Below are 17,545 nucleotides of genomic sequence, written 5' to 3'. Positions count from 1 at the left end.
CTGCTGGGAGACGTGGGCCCACTCTGTCTCCCTGGTGGCTGGGGGCGGCCATCTGGGGCAGGCCAGCCAGCTGGCTTGGAAAACAGCCTGGGCCCCTCGCTCTGGCCCCCAAGACACAAGTGTGTGACAGGAGAAGGACAGAACTCTGTCCACGAGCTTGACCTTCACTCCCCAGCACGGCCCTCTGACCTATCGGAAAAGAGCGACAGCCGCAACCTCAGCGTCATCACAGCACCTTCCGCTCAGAGACACTCGCTGCCCAGCAGCCGTGTGCTCCCAGCTCGCGTGCGCCACTCCAGCGGAGCCTTCCCGCCTTTCCTGAAGACAGCACACAGACAGTACAAGTCTATCTTATGGATGAAGAAATGGAGGAGTCCAGGGGCAAAGCCATCTGCCTAAGGCCACAAGGCTGGTGAGTGGCAGAGCTCAACCGAACCCCAGGCTGTCTGGTCACAGGGCCAGGATTCAAACTCAGCCCTAGAGTGAGTGGCTAGAGGTTAAGAGCATGGGCTAGAGACGCAGGCAGTCTGGGTTCCTGTCCTGGCTCTGCCACTGTGGACCCTGACAAGTGATTATCTGCCTAGGCCTCGAGAATCTTCATCTGTGGAATGGGGACCATGGAACCTACATCTAGGGACTACTGAGAGGCTGTGAAAGGTCAATGAACATAAAACACTTGGCACAGCACATATCAGGAATATGCGCTAAAAGTGTTAACCACTCCTATGACTACTGTCCTTTCTACTTTTGGGTTATGTGACTCCTCTGCTGCCACAGCAGGAAGGGCCTTTGCTTGTTTTTTTAAAATTAAAATATATATTTATTTGGCTGTGTTGGCTCTTAGTTGTGGCATGTGGGATCTAGTTCCCTGACCAGGGATCAAACCCAGGCTCCCTGCATTGGGAGTGTGGAGTCTTCGCCACTGGACCGCCAGGGAAGTCCCAGGAAGGGCCTTTGGAAGGAGCAATGGAACCCTTGCTGGCCTCTGCCCTTTCCTCCTGATGACAAGGTCCTCAGGCCTGAGTGTCCAACAGGCAGCTCTGTGAGGGGCTGGGCCCAGGACTGAATACCCATGTGGCCTGCACATGTGTGAGGTCAGAGAAAGGCCCATCTGTGGCTGTGAATCTCACGCTGGGCCAGAACTAACAGGGCTGGTTGGAATGTGACAAAGGGATGGGAAACTGAGACCCCCGCCAAAGGCTAACTGTGGGCCCTCCCCAAGTGCCAGGCCCAGCAGTGCCCACGTTATGGGCAACCTCACCAAGCCTACGCCACAGTCCTGAGAGACAGGGATCCTACGGAGGGAATGGAAGCTCTGAGAGGAGTCGTCTAAGGTTTCACGACCACGAGGTGACTGTACCAGGCACTTCCTGCCTCAGGACTTTTGCGCAGGTTGTTCCCTTCACCTGGAACATTCTTCCACATGTCCCCATGGCTCCTTCTCTCATCTTCTTTAGGCCCTTTACTCAAATGTCCTGAGTGACACCGCCCTTGACTATCTGGTCGAAACATCTTACCACGCCCACACTTCTCTCCTCCTTGCTTTCTGTTCCACCTTGTCAGCATACGCCACAGTGCGTAATTCGCTAGGCCGTCTATGTACTGTCTGCCTTCCCCAGGCATGAGCATCTCTGCTGTATTTACTGCAGTTTCCTCAGTGCCCAGTGCAGGGCTGGCTGGTGGTGGTGCTGAGTAAATCTCTGTCAAGGGGAGAATTCCACACCTGTGTCCCTGAGCTCCAAGGACCTTTTCCAGCCTGGGGTGGCTCAGAGACTAGTTTTTATGGGTATTGGGGGTGGGAAGTGTGTGGAAGTAGGCATAATCCAGTAAAGGCACCAAGTCAGTTTCAAAGCTACTGAATAGGAACCACAGAAAAATGTTACACCCTGACCTAGCATCTCCACGACTCTCAGTGTGCACAACCAATTCTGGGGGAATTCCCTGGTGGTCTAGTGGTTAGGATTCTGTGCTTTCACTACTGAGGCCTGGGTTCAACCCCTGGTCAGAGAACTAAGATCCTGCAAGCCACAGAGCATGGCCAAAAAATCCCAAAAATCAAAATAAAAGAACAAACAAAAGAAAGCAAAGTCTGGTACATTAAAAAAATAATCATTCTATATGTTCTGTCTTCATGAAAAAAAAAAAAAACCCACAATAAAACGCTGGCATGAAAGTGAGGTCATAACTCATGAATGGGTCAGATGTACATACAGCCTGAGCTGAGTCAGAGGAACCCGAGGCGGCCGAGCGGTGGCCGGGGCACGAGCTGACACCTTGCCCTGTCACCCACTGAGGGTGCTCTGGGCAAATCCCCTACCCTGACTGTGCCTGTTTCATCATTACAATGAGAAGGATTATAGTGCCTTCACTGTACAACTGTCATGACATTTAAGTGAGTGAATGCACATAACAAGTACAGCAAATGCCTGACACGCAGTGTGAAGTGAACCTGCAATGTAACAGCAGCCGCAATATTATTTATTAGTATATGATTGCTGCTGTCACCTCACCTGGCCGCTCCCCATATGTCAAACACTCTGACGCAGGGTGAGCTGTCACCTCACATTCTGCCCTGGCGCTCATCTGGCCAGAAAGGCAGGGCAGGGGGTGGTGCTAGGGAGACAGGGGGATGGGGACCACCTGCGGGATGGATGCCAAGTTTGGGGGGCTGCCTCCCCTGCGTTGCCACAAAGCCTGTGTGTCCTCTCATTCTCCCTCAGCAGGAAGGTCTTCGTGAGGAGATGGGGCCGTGGCCCTCGGTGCAGCATCTGCCGTCTGGATGAGGTCCAGGTTTGGCCGGCCCCACAGCCAAACTCCCTGGCAGCGGCTGCCTGCTGGTCCCCATGTCTGCCAGGAGCAAGGGGGATGGGGTAATGCATGCGGGGAGGGAGATCAACTTTGGGGGTCTGCCCAGCTGATGTGCATGCTAAGTCGCTTCAGTCATGTCTGACTCTTTGCAACCCCATGGACTGCAGCCCGCCAGGCCCCTCCGTCCATGGGATTCTCCCAGCAAGAATAGTGGAGCGGGCTGCCATGCCTTCCTCCGGGGGATCTTTCTGACTCAAGGGATCGAATCTGCGTCTCTCATGTCTCCTGCACTCGCAGGCAGATTCTTTACCACTAGCGCCACCTGGGAAGCCCAGCTGATGATTGCCTCTTTTCTGGAAAGTCTTCCTTCGGGTCTTTTGGAAGTCTCCATCGTTTGTGCTGGCCTAGCTCCCTCTCCTTTTGCTGAGGAACTGCCTCTCGAGCACCGCCAGGTGGCTCTGACAGAACCATCAGTCACAGTGCCCTGCCTGGCCCTGGACCCAGGGTGGAGCATTCCTCTACCATCCCTGATGACAGTGACTGGCCTGGGGCACAGGCATGTGATCCATGCAGAGCCAATCAGAGTTCTTCCCAGAGCTCCAACAGGCAAGAATGTGGAGGAGAAAGTATAAAGATGTGGAAGACTCGAGCAGCTGGTCTGTTTGCAGAAGAGAATGACAACCCACAATGCAAAAAGCGGCAGAGCCAGCTGAGTGGAAGAGACAGGAAGACAGTGCTCTGGTGACATCATTTGACTGCCTGGATCCAGCTATGCCTGAAGCCAGCCCTACCCCTGGACTTGCAGTTTCATGAGCCAATGACTTCTACTACTGGCTTAAAGCAGGCAAAAACTGGGACTAAGACTCAGCCCTCCTAATGCTGGGGGCTTGGATTTCACTCCTGGTTAGGGAATCAGATCCCACATGCTGTAACTAAGAGTTCGCATGCCACAAGTAAAGATCTCGCAAGCTCTAATGAGCCTGGCAGGTTCCTCTGTCTACGGGAGCCAAACTAAAACAAACAAACAAACAAACAAAAAACCCCTGACAGTAGATTATCTGCCACTTAAAACTTAAGAGACCTAATCACACAGGGTGCCCTGAACAGGCCTCGTTCCTTAGCCACAGCTGACCTTTATTCCAGGGGAAGACTTGGACCAAGCTGGGACAAGGGGCGCCTCTATTCTGAATAGAAGGAGCAGGGCTGGGATGTTTTGAGCCCATCAACAGCAGTGCCCGCTCCTGAGTCCCCAGTTCCTACCCTGCCTGTGACCTGCGGCCTTCATTTGTCTTTCCACTCTGCAGGACACCTCACGATCCTGAAAGAATCGCCTACAGTTCTCCCTTTATTTTTTATGCTCGCCACTTTCAACCTTTTGCAAATATCAGAATCCGGGGCTCTGTGGTCAGATCCACTGGATTCCAGTGTTGGCCACTGATTCATACATGTCTCAGAGTCTTAGTCTTCTCGTCTGTAAAATGGGGGGACTGACGTGATGGCTCTTGTGAGGCTGTGGGAAGGATTACAGGAGCTGAAGCAGGGGCAGCGCTTGCTCACAGAACCAGATACCGAGTAGGGGCTCAGCAATGTGAGTGGCTGTGGCGTTATGTCACAGGAACGTGAGCGACTGCACCTACCTCTCGGGTCCGGAAGATGATCCTGTACTGGTACTGAGGCCCGTGGTCCTTGTGGTCCTCCAGCTTCTCTCGCTTGATGCTCACGGCCACTGGCCCTAGCTTCTCGTCCACCCCGAAGTAATTGGCGTGTTCTGTGAAGGAAGAGCAAGGAAGTTCAGAGCCAGCTCTCTGGGAAGGAGGGGTGATGTCCCATGGCAGGCCTGCTGAGGGGACAGTTGGGGAAGGCTCTTGTGTGCCCTGTGGGGTCCTGGTCACACAAACTTCATGCCTGGTCGCAGTCACACTAGATGGAGAGACCATGAGAGGTCAAGCCCACCTTACTGTACCTTCTTGCAGTCATAGAAGTTTCCTGAGTCTCCATGTTCTCATCTAGGAAAAAGGGGGCCCTAGTGCTACCTGCAATTCGTAAGAGGTGGTGTGAGAGTGAACTGAAGCTACAAATAAAAAAACGCTTAGTGCGGTGCCTGCCTTGTAATAAACTTAGTCTCTCGTTGTGATTATCTCATATTTGCAAATGCTCAGCGGCTTAGCTGCCAATTAGCCCTTGTGAAGCAGTTACAATTCTAGTCTAAAAAAAAAAAAATAAGATTGTAGACTAAAGTGTCTTCTGCTTGGCTGAAATCCGGGCCCTGGACTCATTACATGTGGCCCACGTCACTCGACAGCATTCTCATTAGTAGAGTGGGATCTCAGCATGACTGTGAAGATTAAATAGGTTAGTAAGTGGGGAGCAGAGAGCCAGGCACAGAGGGAGCAAGTGAGATGTGTTGGCTATTACTACCCGCAGGGCATGACGTTCATCACAGAACAGGACCACAACTCAAGTCCCTAAGCATCACCTGTATCTAGCCATGCTCCCATAGATGTAGGAAACTTCAGCACTACTCTTTTTTTCCTTATGGTGACTGAGCCTTTAACGAGTCATGGAGGAACTCATTTGTTCTCTCTCTGAAATGACAGCTGTCTGTGCTTTAAAAAAAAAAAAAAAAAGCTGCTGTCTTACAACCTTTCCAGGCAAACAGTTCTTCCTGATGTCTAACCCAAGTATCTCCTGCTTCTGGTGGATGCCCACCAGCAGTCTGTCTCAACTTCAGTCCACGAAGCGGGCAGCTATACACTGCCAGAAATTTCTTCCCACTCCAGTGCTTTCCATGTTTAAAAGAGGATTCCTAGTCTCATGAGATGCTCTTGGTGAATTAAAGGCTTATCGAAAGCTCAAATAACGTTAATTAATGGTCCCAATCAGAACAGCACCTGCAGTGGATTAGACAATCTCCCCAACTGGTCAAAGAACAGAATAAATGTGCTCCACAGATATCAATCTATCCCTGAAACACTGGCAGGGGCCATTCTGTTTTCCACCAATGCATACCCAGTACCCTTGAGGTCCTAGAATATACTAGGCACTCAATAAATACTGACCAATGACTAACATTTCTGAGCTTCCGGAGCTACAAAGAAATTATTTTTTTAAAGAAAACAGCTTCTTTTTAAAGCTCCATGATAAGTACTTACTACCTGCCTGATGAAGAACTGAGTGTTTTGATGTACAATCTTCTTTGATCCTTACCACAGTCCTTCCGTGTAGGTATTTCTGTGCACTAAATGAAATATGTGTTCTCTGCTGGTTAGGTAGAAAATTAATATAATATAAATGCAAAACCAGATTTTTTCAAATCCCCTCAATTCTGGCCACTAGGTTTGTAAATTTCAAAGACAGACCCTGTCAACTTCTCCCATGGGTTGTGGATTTGTTCATGTACTCCTGTAGCCGTATTAGTTTTTTATTTATATGCCCCTCAACCAGGTTACCAGGTACACAACTACTAGAGTTTCTTGGTAAATTTTTAGAAAATCTACTTGAAACGGTCCTTTCGGTTCTTCTAACAAATGCTGTTAGCCTTGAAGTCTATTTCGTGTGATACTGATGTTGCCTCACTGGCTTTCTCTTGATTAGCACTGTCTGAACTTCTTTTTTCATCCTTTAATTTCCAATCTCTGTGTCACTTTTTTTCTGGGCACATGATACTGCTACAATCATCTCTGTTCCTCACATGAGGACACAGAGTACAAGGGGTAAAATGTGTCATGTAGCTAATAAGCTACGAAACATACATCCCAAGCCCAAGGCTGAGTCCAACACTGGTGGAGCGCCAGAGACTGTACTCTGGACAGAGGGATGACCTACAGGGATGACATTAGTTGCATTTGACTAGGACACTGCTTTACAAAAAATTTTAAATTAGCTGTGGAGTACTAGCTGCCTATTCATTACCTATTCTTCCCTTCTTCTTAAGAGACAACCTCTGTTCTTGGAGGAAGAAAAGAGAGAGGCTCTGTCTTACCAACATTTCCCAGCTTACCTTGCAGACTGGAGTGGCCAACAAACAGAAGCAGTTGGCTAGGACTTCTGAGAATGCTCTTCTTAAAAGGGGCTGACTTAATAAAAAGATAGGGGAGGGGTGCTGACTTGACAGGAAATCTGTTATTCTGTCTGAATCCTTTCCTCCTTCTGTTTGCCTGGAAACATGGATGTGATGGCTGGAACTCAGGCAGCCATCTTGAGCATCAGGAGATCACTCTGAGGGCATGGAGGCTAATGCACTAAGGCTGGCATTCCACTGATGCTGAGGAGTAACCATACTAGCCCTGAGGTGCACATCTCTAGACTTTTTTATGTGGAGAAAAATAATTTATGTTGTTTAAGCCTGTTACTGGCAGTTACAAGCAATTCTGAATTGACATAGGAGAATCCATATTCAAAAAAATCTGAATTTCAGGAGAATCTAGATAATTAGAAAGGATGGCAACATTGGGTTTGTCTACACTTCCTGGATGACAATAGTGAACCGGAGTTCCCCTCTGCACAGCCCCTGCCTGGTCTGCCTCCCTCTATTATCTCCTGCCTGGCCTCTGTGGCTGCCTGGACTTGTGGTCTTTGCACTATGCTCTGTTGCCTCTGAGGATTGCCTCATCAGCATCAATGAGTTTAACCATGTGTGATCCCCATGTTAACACCCTCCAAACATCAGCAGCTCCACCTTCTGAGGGGATCAAGAATCTGCTTGCTTTCTCCTCACTCCTGGGCTCCCATCCTAGACTTGCCCATCACCATCTCCTGCCTGGACTACTGCAGTAGACTCCTCCTGGGTCTCCCTGATCCTCTGCCCCTACAGCTTCCTTCCCCAGAGGGAAGCTGTGAACACCTGAGTCACATCGAGGCCCTTTCCTGCTCAGAGTCTTCCTGTGGCTCCATTTCACTTAAGGTAAAAATGGGAGTCCTCACCATGGCTCACAAAATCCCATGTGATCTTGTCTCCTTTCAGCCTCCATCCCGCACTATGTCCCGGCAACACTGGCCTCTATCCTACTCCCCCAATATTCCAGGACTTTTGTACTTGTTTTCCATGCCAGGAACACCATCTCCAATCCCTGCAAGGTTCCCTCCCTCACCTTCTTCAGCTCAGTACTCAAAAGGGACCCACCTAGAAAGTCCCCCCTGACCATTCCTTATTGAAAACGCAACACCTGGACACTGACACTGTTTTCCCGCCTCCCTATTTTACTTTTCTCCACCGCACTTCCCACCTCATGACGCCTTATATACTTTAGATATTTATCTAGTATAATTGCTTGTCTTCCCCCATTAAAACACTGTATGCTAGGAAGACACAATTTTTGCGTTAAGATGGTCAACACTGTATACCTTGATTCTACAAAGTGCCTGACACGCAGCTGAACGTAGCACTTATTTGCTAAATGCCTGTCTATTGTCTCCTGCAGCGCAGTGTGAAGCATGAGGCATGAGACGGGGCTCACTGAGTCCCCCAGCCCCTCTCTGCATCCTCCGTGCCAGGGCAGGACGAACACAGAATATGAAGGAGCAATGCCCCACCCGCCCGTCCGCCCCCCACGTCACCTTTGCCCACGAAGTAGTCCTGATAGTAGCGGGCGCCCAGGTCCACGTGCTCGATGCTGTACTGTCGCGGGCGACTCTGCGTCCTCTGCTGCTCCTTGGGCACCTCCAGCACCGAGATGCTGGCGTTGGTGCGGTAGGCGCTCAGGGTTGGCTCTGGAGGGCGGACCTCGCCGCCGCCCCCACCTCCGCCTGGGGAGCCAGCGGCCGCCCTCGAGAAGCTCACGTTGCGCTCGCACTCGCCGCCAATCTCGTTGCGGAAGTGCGGGCAGCTGAGCAGCAGGTCGTTGCTGGTGTCGTCGCCCAGGTCTTGCTCCAGGTTCTCCTTGCAGTTCAGGTCCTCCGTGCTGGTGAAGGCGGGGTCCAGGCCACCGAGGCTGTGGGCCCGCGACGCCGTCAGGGACGCCATGGCCGAGGCGGCCGAGGCCCCGGTGGTCGTGTTCCGCCGCTGGGCCGTGGACGCCCGGTTGGCTGCCGCCTCATTGAGGTCGAACAGCATGCTCTGCACGTCGAAGTGGGCGAAGCTCTTCTGGCAGACCCACGGCCGGCTGGCCTCCGGGGGGCTCCGGCCGTCCTCGGCCTCCCCGGGGTACCGGGCCGCTTCGCCTTCGGCTCTGCTGCTCCGCAGCTTCCGGAAAATGGACGAGTCCACCTGGTCCCCACCGCCCAGGCCCCGCGAGGGCTTCTTGCGGGCCTTCTCCTTCTCTTTCAGGGGCTGCAGCGGCAGCAGGCCGTCCTTGGTGGGCTGCCCGTTGCGGGCCTCCCCCTTGGCTGCGCCGCCGCCGCCGCCCCCCGAGACGTGGGGACCGGGATCGGCCCGCAGGAGCTCGGTGAGGCTCGGGGTGCCCCGGGCCTCAGGCTGCTCACTGCGGAACTCGTTGAGGATGTCGAAGAAGCTCTGCTCGGGCACGCCCTGCACGTCGATGGAGGACGTGCTTCCGTACTCGCGGAAGAGCGGCAGCGCCCCCGTGTGGCGGGCCGCCCGGGGCTCCGCCGTGTCCTCCACGTCGCACTCGCTGAGGGTGATCTCGCTGCTGCTGCGGTTCCGCAGCGGGAGGAAGGCCCGGCCGGGGGACCGGGGCCACCCATCCTGGAACTCCACATCCTTAGACCGCCTCCTGGCGAGTCGGTGCAAGGCTTTGGACCCTGAGGAAGCCGGGGTAGGGGTACCGGCTGGGGGCTGTCCGTTCTGTTGTACGCTCCTCATGGCATGAGCCGCCTTCGTGGCCTTCGTGCCATCTGCGTCCAGGGAGGGGCTGGGGTTGTTCTGTTCTCTCAGGGCCTCCCGCTTGGGCGGCCAGTCGGCCACCCGGGCGCGCACGCCCATCTTGGGCATGGCAGGGGTGGTGGGGCTGGGGCGGGTGGGGGCGCTGACCGTGCTCTCGCCCACGGGCTGGGGCACGCTGCCGTTCTGCACCCAGAATCCCAAGGGAGCGTAGTCCCCCGTGTGCGGCCCGGGCAGGACATCGGCCGCCCTGGCCCCACAGCCGGCTGCCAGGTCCACACCATCACTGGGGATGGGCCGATAGGTGGTCATAGTCCACGGGCGCTGGAGTGCTGCTGGCCCCTGAAAGCTGTAGCCTAACTTTATGGGGTCCCCTGGCCCTCAGCCATTGTTCAGGGCCACCAGTCCTAGGATGAAGGATGCTGGCCCCTGAAGCCTGATGGGAAGGTTGTGAGCCTGTGGAGTCCAATTCTCCACCATCGCTGTGGACAGCAGTGCCTGGACAACCTCTCGAGGCAGGCGCTGTCCCGGGGCCTCCAGACTGAGTGGGTCAGCGGGGCAGAGAGAGCAGCAGTTGTGCGTGAAGGCTGGCAGGCTGCAGGGCCACCTTCCCTGCCATGCTGAAAAGGGAGAAGAGACAGAAGTGAGATGTGAGGTTACTGCTGCCACAGAATGACTTATTTTTTTCAACTTTACTTATTAAAACAAAAACAACAACTTTTATTATGGAAATTTTCAAAGGTACCCAGAAGCAGAGAGAAGAGCATGATGAGCCCCCTCCACACCAACTTCAACACCACTATTTCTCATTCCTTCCATCTGCTCCCCGACTCCACGGTGTTTTTGACAGGACTGCTCTTGTTTACTCGCTCAACTGTGTCCGACTCTTTGCGACCCCACTGACTGTAGCTCACCAGGCTCCTCTGTTCATGGTGTTTCCCAGTCAACAATACTGGACTGGGTTGCCATTTCCTTCCAGAGCATCTTTCCAACCCAGGGATTGAACCTGAGTCTCCTGCATTGGCAGGTGAATTCTTTACCACTGAGCCACCAGGGAAGCCCTTTGACAGGATATTTTAGAGTAAATCCCAGACATCAGGCCATGTCACCTATAAATACTTTAGCTTGTATCTCTAGGTGATAAGGCCTCCAAAAACAAAACAAAACAAAACACAATACCTTTATCATAGAGGCTTCTCTGGTAGCTCAGATGGTAAACAATTTGCCTTTAATGCAGGAGAACTGGGTCTGATCCCTGGGTCGGGAAGATCCCCTGCAGAAGGGAATGGCTACCCACTCCAATACTCTTGCCTGCGAAATCCCATGGACAGAGGAGCCTGGCAGGCTACAGTCCATAGGGCTGCAAAAGAGTTGTACATGACTGAGCGACTAACACTTTCACTTTTTCACTTTCACCTTTATCACACCCATCTAGATAAATAAGAATTCTTTAAGGTGATGTAATACCCCAACTGAATTATATTCCCCCGCCGCCCCCATTGTCTCAGAAGTGTCTTTTGAGAGGTGGTTTGCTCAAATCAGGATCCAAACAATATCTTTGCTCTGCTCTGGCAGATTATATTTCTCAGGTCTCTGCTACTCTGTACCTCCCCCTCCCCATCTTGATGATATTTACTTCTGGAAGGAATAGGGTCAGTTGTCTCAGTTTCCCACTTTCAGGACCTGGCTGGCTATTCTCTGTAGTGTCCAAACATGTTCCCCTGCGGCCCCTCTGCCATGAGTCCTGACTACTAGTGGCTGCATGCAGAGGCTGCACTGTTGTCTGTTTTCCAGTGCACCTGACCATTCACCCACCAGAAAGGAAGTGAGAAGGATGGAGGAATCACCATGAGCACTGGTGGATTTTGCGAAGGGACTGTCTCTGGAAATCTACATGATTACTATACTATGAGAGCCAGTAGATCAATTCCCATCACTACTTCACTGAGATCTCCCCAGTAGCTTCTAATTTATTAGAATAAAATCTAAATTGCTCCTGCTGGCTCACCAGCCCCACAGGACTGGCCAGTCTCTCTGATGCCTCTCCCTAGACCTAAGATCCCATCACACTGGTCTTCTTGTCTATTCTTCTAACACATCCAGCTCCATCCGGGATACGTGGGGAATCCTTTCTCGGTTTTTCACCAGGCCGGTTCCCTCACTTGACATTCGCTCTTTAATGAAGCCTTCCAAAACCACCCTCAAAGCCTTTCTCTGTCACTCTTTCTTCTTTTTCCTTGGCAGTTACCACTAGCTGAAATTACTTTGCTCATTATCTATTTACTGACCATCCCCACCACTAAATGATCCGTTCCAGAATGGCAAGGGTGTCTCTGTTGTTCACTGATGTAGCCCCAGTTCCCAGAACAGTGTCCGGGACCCTCATTCACTCTTTTAGTGTACGAACGAGTGAACAGAGAGCTTCTGTCTAACTTGATGTGTATATGCATCCTGACTTGCAGACCTCTGGGGAAGGGAAATTCATCCTTCTTCTGCCCAGCAACATAAAGTCCTCTGCAGGATCACTTCCGTTTGTCTCCACTTTGAGCTGCTGGAAGATGAAACCCTCAGTGGGGAAGGAAGGGGAAAGTGGATCATAGCCTGCAGCAAAACCTCCTGCTTGGCCCAGCAGCTGTGCCCTTTGCTCCTGCCAACCAAACTGATTCTCTACAGGGCAGCAGAATGCTGGGTCAGCATCTGACTCAAGGGGACCGCAACTTTTCTGTCCTTTAGAATGTGGAGCTGGACACAGCCACTGTGGTCGGTGACTGTGCATGCTTTCTGAGTGAGGAAGTCGAAGGCTTCCTGTGTGAGAGTATGACTGTGTGTGTGTGTGCGCACATGCACACACACGTGCAAGAAGCATTTCACAACTCCTGCCCAGAGGTATGGAGTTAGCTGGCAGAGAGGGAGCGAGCAGGAAGCATGAAGCAGATTCATGGAGCAAAACAGTGAGGAAAGCCTATGTGTGCTAAGTCGCTCCAGTTGTGTCTGACTCTTGGTGACCCCCATAGACTGTAGTCCGCCAGGCTCCTCTGTCCATGGAATTCTCCAGGCAAGACTACTAGAGTGGGTTGTCATGCCCTCCTCTAGGGGATCTTCCCAACCCAGGGATTGAACCTGCATTGACTGGCGGGTTCTTTACCACTGCTCCACCTGGGAAGACTCCTAAGGGGAGCCTGTAACCTCTGAGAAAGTGAGAACTAGGTGAGGGGAGAGATGTGAGGTGGGGAACAAAAGGGGACCCTCTTCCTGGTTCCCCAAGAGCACGAGAGCATTCCTGAAGAAGTTGAAGGGAGGCACACAGGAGAGGGGGTGGAGAAGGGGCAAGAAAGTGGAAAGTCCCCAGGGCTGGGCTGGTTAAGGGAGATGGAGGCCAGGTGAAGCTGTGATGACCTGGCCAGCAGAAGTGTCTTCTGAAGAGGCAGGTGGGCCTCAGCTCCTGCAACTGAGCCTTGCAGGAATGTGAATGCCTGATCATGGGGTTTTTCAAGACAAACTGGAAGTCTGGAACTGTATGCAACATCTCCCAGTTTGAAAAAACAAAATCAGCAGCTATCACAGCAACAAATTTATATGCAGAGATGACCTCTAAAAGGATTTTCAAGAAACTGCTCATGGTGATTGCCTCTGGGGAGGGAAATTGGGTATCTTTTCCCTCTACTCCCAGCCCCCTCCCTCCCCTGCTTCGTGTATTTTCCTTAGTACTTATTTCTCTGATTTATCCCTCGTCTCCCTCCCCAAAAGAATGTGAGCTACTGTGTATCCCCATGCTCAGTCAGTCATGTCTGACTCTTTGTGACCCCATGGACTGTAGCCCACTAGGCTCCTCTGTCCATGGGATTTCCCAGGCAAGCATACTAGAGTGGGTTGCCATTTCCTTCTCCAGGGGATCTTCCTGACCCAGAAATCGAACCCCCATCTCCTGCACTGGCAGGTGGATTCTTTACCACTGTGCCACTCGGGGAGCCTGTGTATCACCAGGATCTGTGTTTTTGAAGAAGGGGTGGGAAGGAGCCTTATTTTTCCCTGCACACCGCTGGCGACTGTTTGGATTACTTGCTTGTATTTCTCGTCAACAGAACACCTCTCAACAGTATTACAACACACATCACCAGGAGGGCCGACAAAGGCAGCATGTGGGCCGGATTCGAGCAGAGGCTGTTGGTTTGTGACTTTATGTGACTGGTCTTCAGCTTTGCCCGCAATGAGGGCTTGAAGGCAGCCCCATACTCTGCTGGGCCCCAGGTCCCAGGCCAGGCTAGGGGTCCAGGCCGGCAGCACTCAGCAGCTTGGCTGTGTCCTGGGGTCAGCCTGGCAGGGTTCAGAGGATCAGTCTTCAGAGGCCCCGTTTGGGCTGGTTTGGAAAACAACAGTGGCCACGAAGCAACCCTGACTTGCTTATGCAAACACCTCTGACAGATGGGCTTTGCTGATGGCATTTTGTTCCCGCTCAGTCAGAAACCCCCAATTCGCTTTGCTCTGTGAAAACACACAGATGTTCTCGAGGCCCCAGTCCCTGCACAAATCCCTCCCCGAGCAGGTGCCACTGCGTCTCCCCGTGACGTTCCCAGACTGAGTGTGTGATACCCGCAGCCTCCCTGGGGCTCAGGGACCGGTACACACGGGTCCCTTTCCAGCTGCCTCTGTCGAACTTCCTCTGCCTAAAAGCCCTCTGATCATCCTGATGGAGATGCTCACAATATGAGAGCCATCCTGCCTGGGTTCAGACACTGCTGTGCCGTGGACTTGTCACTGAAACCACAACTCAGTTTTAATCTGTAAACTGGGGATTATACCCTCTAGCTCAGGGTCCCTGCTATTATCACCATTCCTTCCTGTCTCTTTGGCAGGAGCTCTTCCCCCGCCCCAGACAGAAGTGCACGGGGGGCGGGGTGGGGGGGAGGACCTCAGCAGAGCATGAAAGGCTGGAGGGTGTCCTGCAGTGACAGGGAATATGGATCTGGCTTTTCCTACATGTGACTTGCAAGGGACGCCTGGGTTCTTTTCTTTCTCTTTTAAAAATGTGTACTTGTTTACTTGGCTGCGTCAAGTCTTAGATGTGGCACACAGGATCTTCAATCTTCACTGTGGCATGCAGCATCTTTTAGTTACAGCCTGTGGGATCTAGTTCCCTGACCAGGAATTTAAACCCAGGCCCCTGGCACTGGGAGCATGGAGTCTTGCCGCTGGACCACCAGGGAAGTCCCTGGGTTTCTTCCAGGGTTGCTTGGCTCCTGGCCTGCTTTCTACGATGGGCCCTCTGGCCCCCTTTTGATTCTTTTTTTTTTTCCCCCCCTTTTGATTCTATGAGGCACTGATAAATCTGCTTCTGCCCAAGACTATCAAGTCAGGCTTCTGCTGCTGGCATCCGAGGACCTTGATGAATACGCGGTGCTGTGAGCAAAGGCAGCCATGAGTGGCAGAGGCGATCAAATGGGGTCCAGGCAGTGGCACAAGGAGAAGCAAGCAACAATGGGAGGCATTTGGCTGCAAGTAATGGTATCGCCCAACGGTGTCTTGGGCAATGATTCATCATCTCATGGAAGAAGGAGGCCAGATACGGCAGCTCCAGGCTTGGGCCAGGTGAATGATGCCAGGCGCTTTCTCTCCCTCCCCCGCCGTTGTCCTGCAGTGCGCAGCTGGCCTGAATCTTTGACTGCGGCCTCACGGTCACAAGCTGGCGGCTACAGTCATGCTTCTCGCTGCACTATTGGCAAGGGCCAAAGAAAAGATGATGTAAGAGCATCCTTCTTATCTATCTGCTCTAATCAGGAATGAGGACATTTGCCAGAACGCTGCCCCTACCTCCACACACTTCCTTTTATGTCTCATTGGCCAGAATGCGGTCACTATGGCCACTCTATCTGCCAGAGAAGCTGGTAAAGCAATATCTGTGACCATTCTGATTGCCTTTGGGCCAGGGAGGACTTGTATCTGGGGCTGGCCACACTGGTTCCCTGAGAACATCAGGGTCTGTTAGAAGAGCAGGCAACTTACGGTATAACTTATGAGATGCTGGGGAACTAACTTGGAGCTGAGAAGACACTTCTTTATCAGGCCCCCAAAGCCCGGAGGCTAGAACAGCAGACTAACAGGCTAGCATCATGGCCCCAGCTTGGCTCTGAAGGGCCCTGCTCTGCTGGGCCACAATGTCTACCAGAACCTCACAGAGCAGAGCAGAAGGGAAAAACACAAGTCTTCCAGTGTTAAGACATTTGTAGTTTGCTCCATGACTTCTTTTTCTAACAACAGCCCAGATTTCCCTTTGAGAATCTGCCTCCTCTAATCTCTATCCCATGGGCTAGAGAAGGGCTTCTTCTTGAGGTCAGGAACAAATCATGTGACCCAATCAGAACCACAGACTCAGTGATGGCTTTGCTAGAAGTGCTGCGGCTGAAGAGTGTGCTTTCTCCTCTTACCCCAAGTAGGAGAGGATGTGAAGGATGGAATCATTGCAGCCTCTTGTGATCATGTGGGGAGAATCGTTTGTGAAAAGTGAAAGAAAGTAAAGTCACTCAGTCGTGTCCGAATCTTTGTGACCCCATGGACTGTAGCCTACCAGGTTCCTCCATCCATGGGATTTTCAAGGCAACAGTGCCGGAGTGGGTTGCTATTTCCTTCTCCAGGGGATCTCCCCTACCTAGGGATCGAACCCAGGTCTCCTGCGTTGTAGGCAGACGCTTTACCATCTGAGCCACCAGGGAAGTCCGTTTGTGACAGGGGCTGAGGTTACAGCCAATCTGGGGGCTTACAGTCACTATGTGAGTCTCAACATCAAGCCTGAACCTGAAGCCAACCCCATTCTACCTTTGGACATTTTAGTTACATGACGAAACAACAACAAAGCATATATAACAACTGGTGATTCAGCCATTTCTGGCATATACAAGTCATTCATTTGACCAGTAAGAACTAGTCAGTTCTTAAAACTTATTCGTTCATTCACTCACACAACAAATATCTGCCACATTCTTAAAGCACTAAAGACTTATTCACCGTGGAGAAAAAGGGAATCCTCTTACACTGTTGGTGAGAATGTAAATTGGTGCAGCCACTATGCAGAACAGTATGGAGGTTCCTTAAGAAACTAAAAATAGAATTACCATATGATCCAGCTAACCCACTCCTGGACATATACCTGGAGGAAAACATGGTTCAGAAGGATACATGCACTCCAATGGTCACTGCAGGGCTGTTCACAATAGCCAAGACGTGGACGCAACCTAAATGTCCACTGATAGAAGAATGGATAAAGAAGACGTGGTACACGCTAATATATACGATGGAATACTACTCAGCCACTAAAAAGGATGAAATAAGGCCAATGCTGTAACACGGATGAACTTGGAGATCATCATACTAAGTGTGTTAGACAAAGACTTAGAAGTGGAATCTAAAACATGATACAAATGAATTTATTCACAATACCTACTCACAGACTTAGCAAATGAAGTTATGGTTAGGAGGGGGAAAGGGTAGGGAGCAGAGTGAGTTAGGGAGTTTGGGACTGACATGCACACACTGCCGCATTTAAAACAGATAACCAATGAGGATCGACTGTACGGCACAGGGAACTCTGTGATCAATACTCTAATAACCTAAATGGGAAAATTTGTGAAAGAATAGATACGTGTTCATGTAAAAGTGAATCACTTCGCTGTACACCTGAAACTAACGTAACATTGTTAATCAACTATATTCCAGTATCAGATACGAATCTAAAAACCATTCACTCATTCAACATTTACTAGGCATGTAAAACTCATTCATTCCACAAACACTTCAAATCTGGTATTCAATAAATTTTTTAAAGCATCTACTGTTATGTGCTACTGTTGCAGGAAGTGAAGATAGAGAATGGACCATGTCTTCTTTTAAGAATGTACATCCGGTAGAAGGAAGCCAGAGGAATGAGTAAACAAAGACAGAAAACAAAGGAACTTCAAAGGGTAGTCA

At 51.4% G+C, this 17,545-nt stretch overlaps 1 protein-coding gene across 5 annotated transcripts in view; it reads right to left on the bottom strand.

Moving 5' to 3' along the window:
- SIPA1L3 (signal induced proliferation associated 1 like 3) overlaps positions 1-17,545 on the bottom strand; it is a 253,444-nt gene that overhangs the window by 96,237 nt on the left and 139,662 nt on the right. For all 5 annotated transcript variants that reach the window (XM_018062310.1, XM_018062313.1, XM_018062312.1 and 2 more), the window contains exons 3-4: positions 8,365-10,206; positions 4,446-4,576 (exon numbers count right to left, since the gene is read on the bottom strand). In XM_018062310.1, the coding sequence (XP_017917799.1) occupies positions 4,446-4,576; positions 8,365-9,898 (1,665 nt within the window). In that variant the 5' untranslated portion in view covers positions 9,899-10,206. The remainder of the gene's footprint in view (positions 1-4,445; positions 4,577-8,364; positions 10,207-17,545) is intronic.

This window comes from Capra hircus, chromosome 18, assembly GCF_001704415.2.
Source record: "Capra hircus breed San Clemente chromosome 18, ASM170441v1, whole genome shotgun sequence".
In the NCBI taxonomy this organism is placed as follows: Eukaryota; Metazoa; Chordata; class Mammalia; order Artiodactyla; family Bovidae; genus Capra; species Capra hircus.
This window is presented reverse-complemented; position numbering and strand designations above follow the sequence as displayed.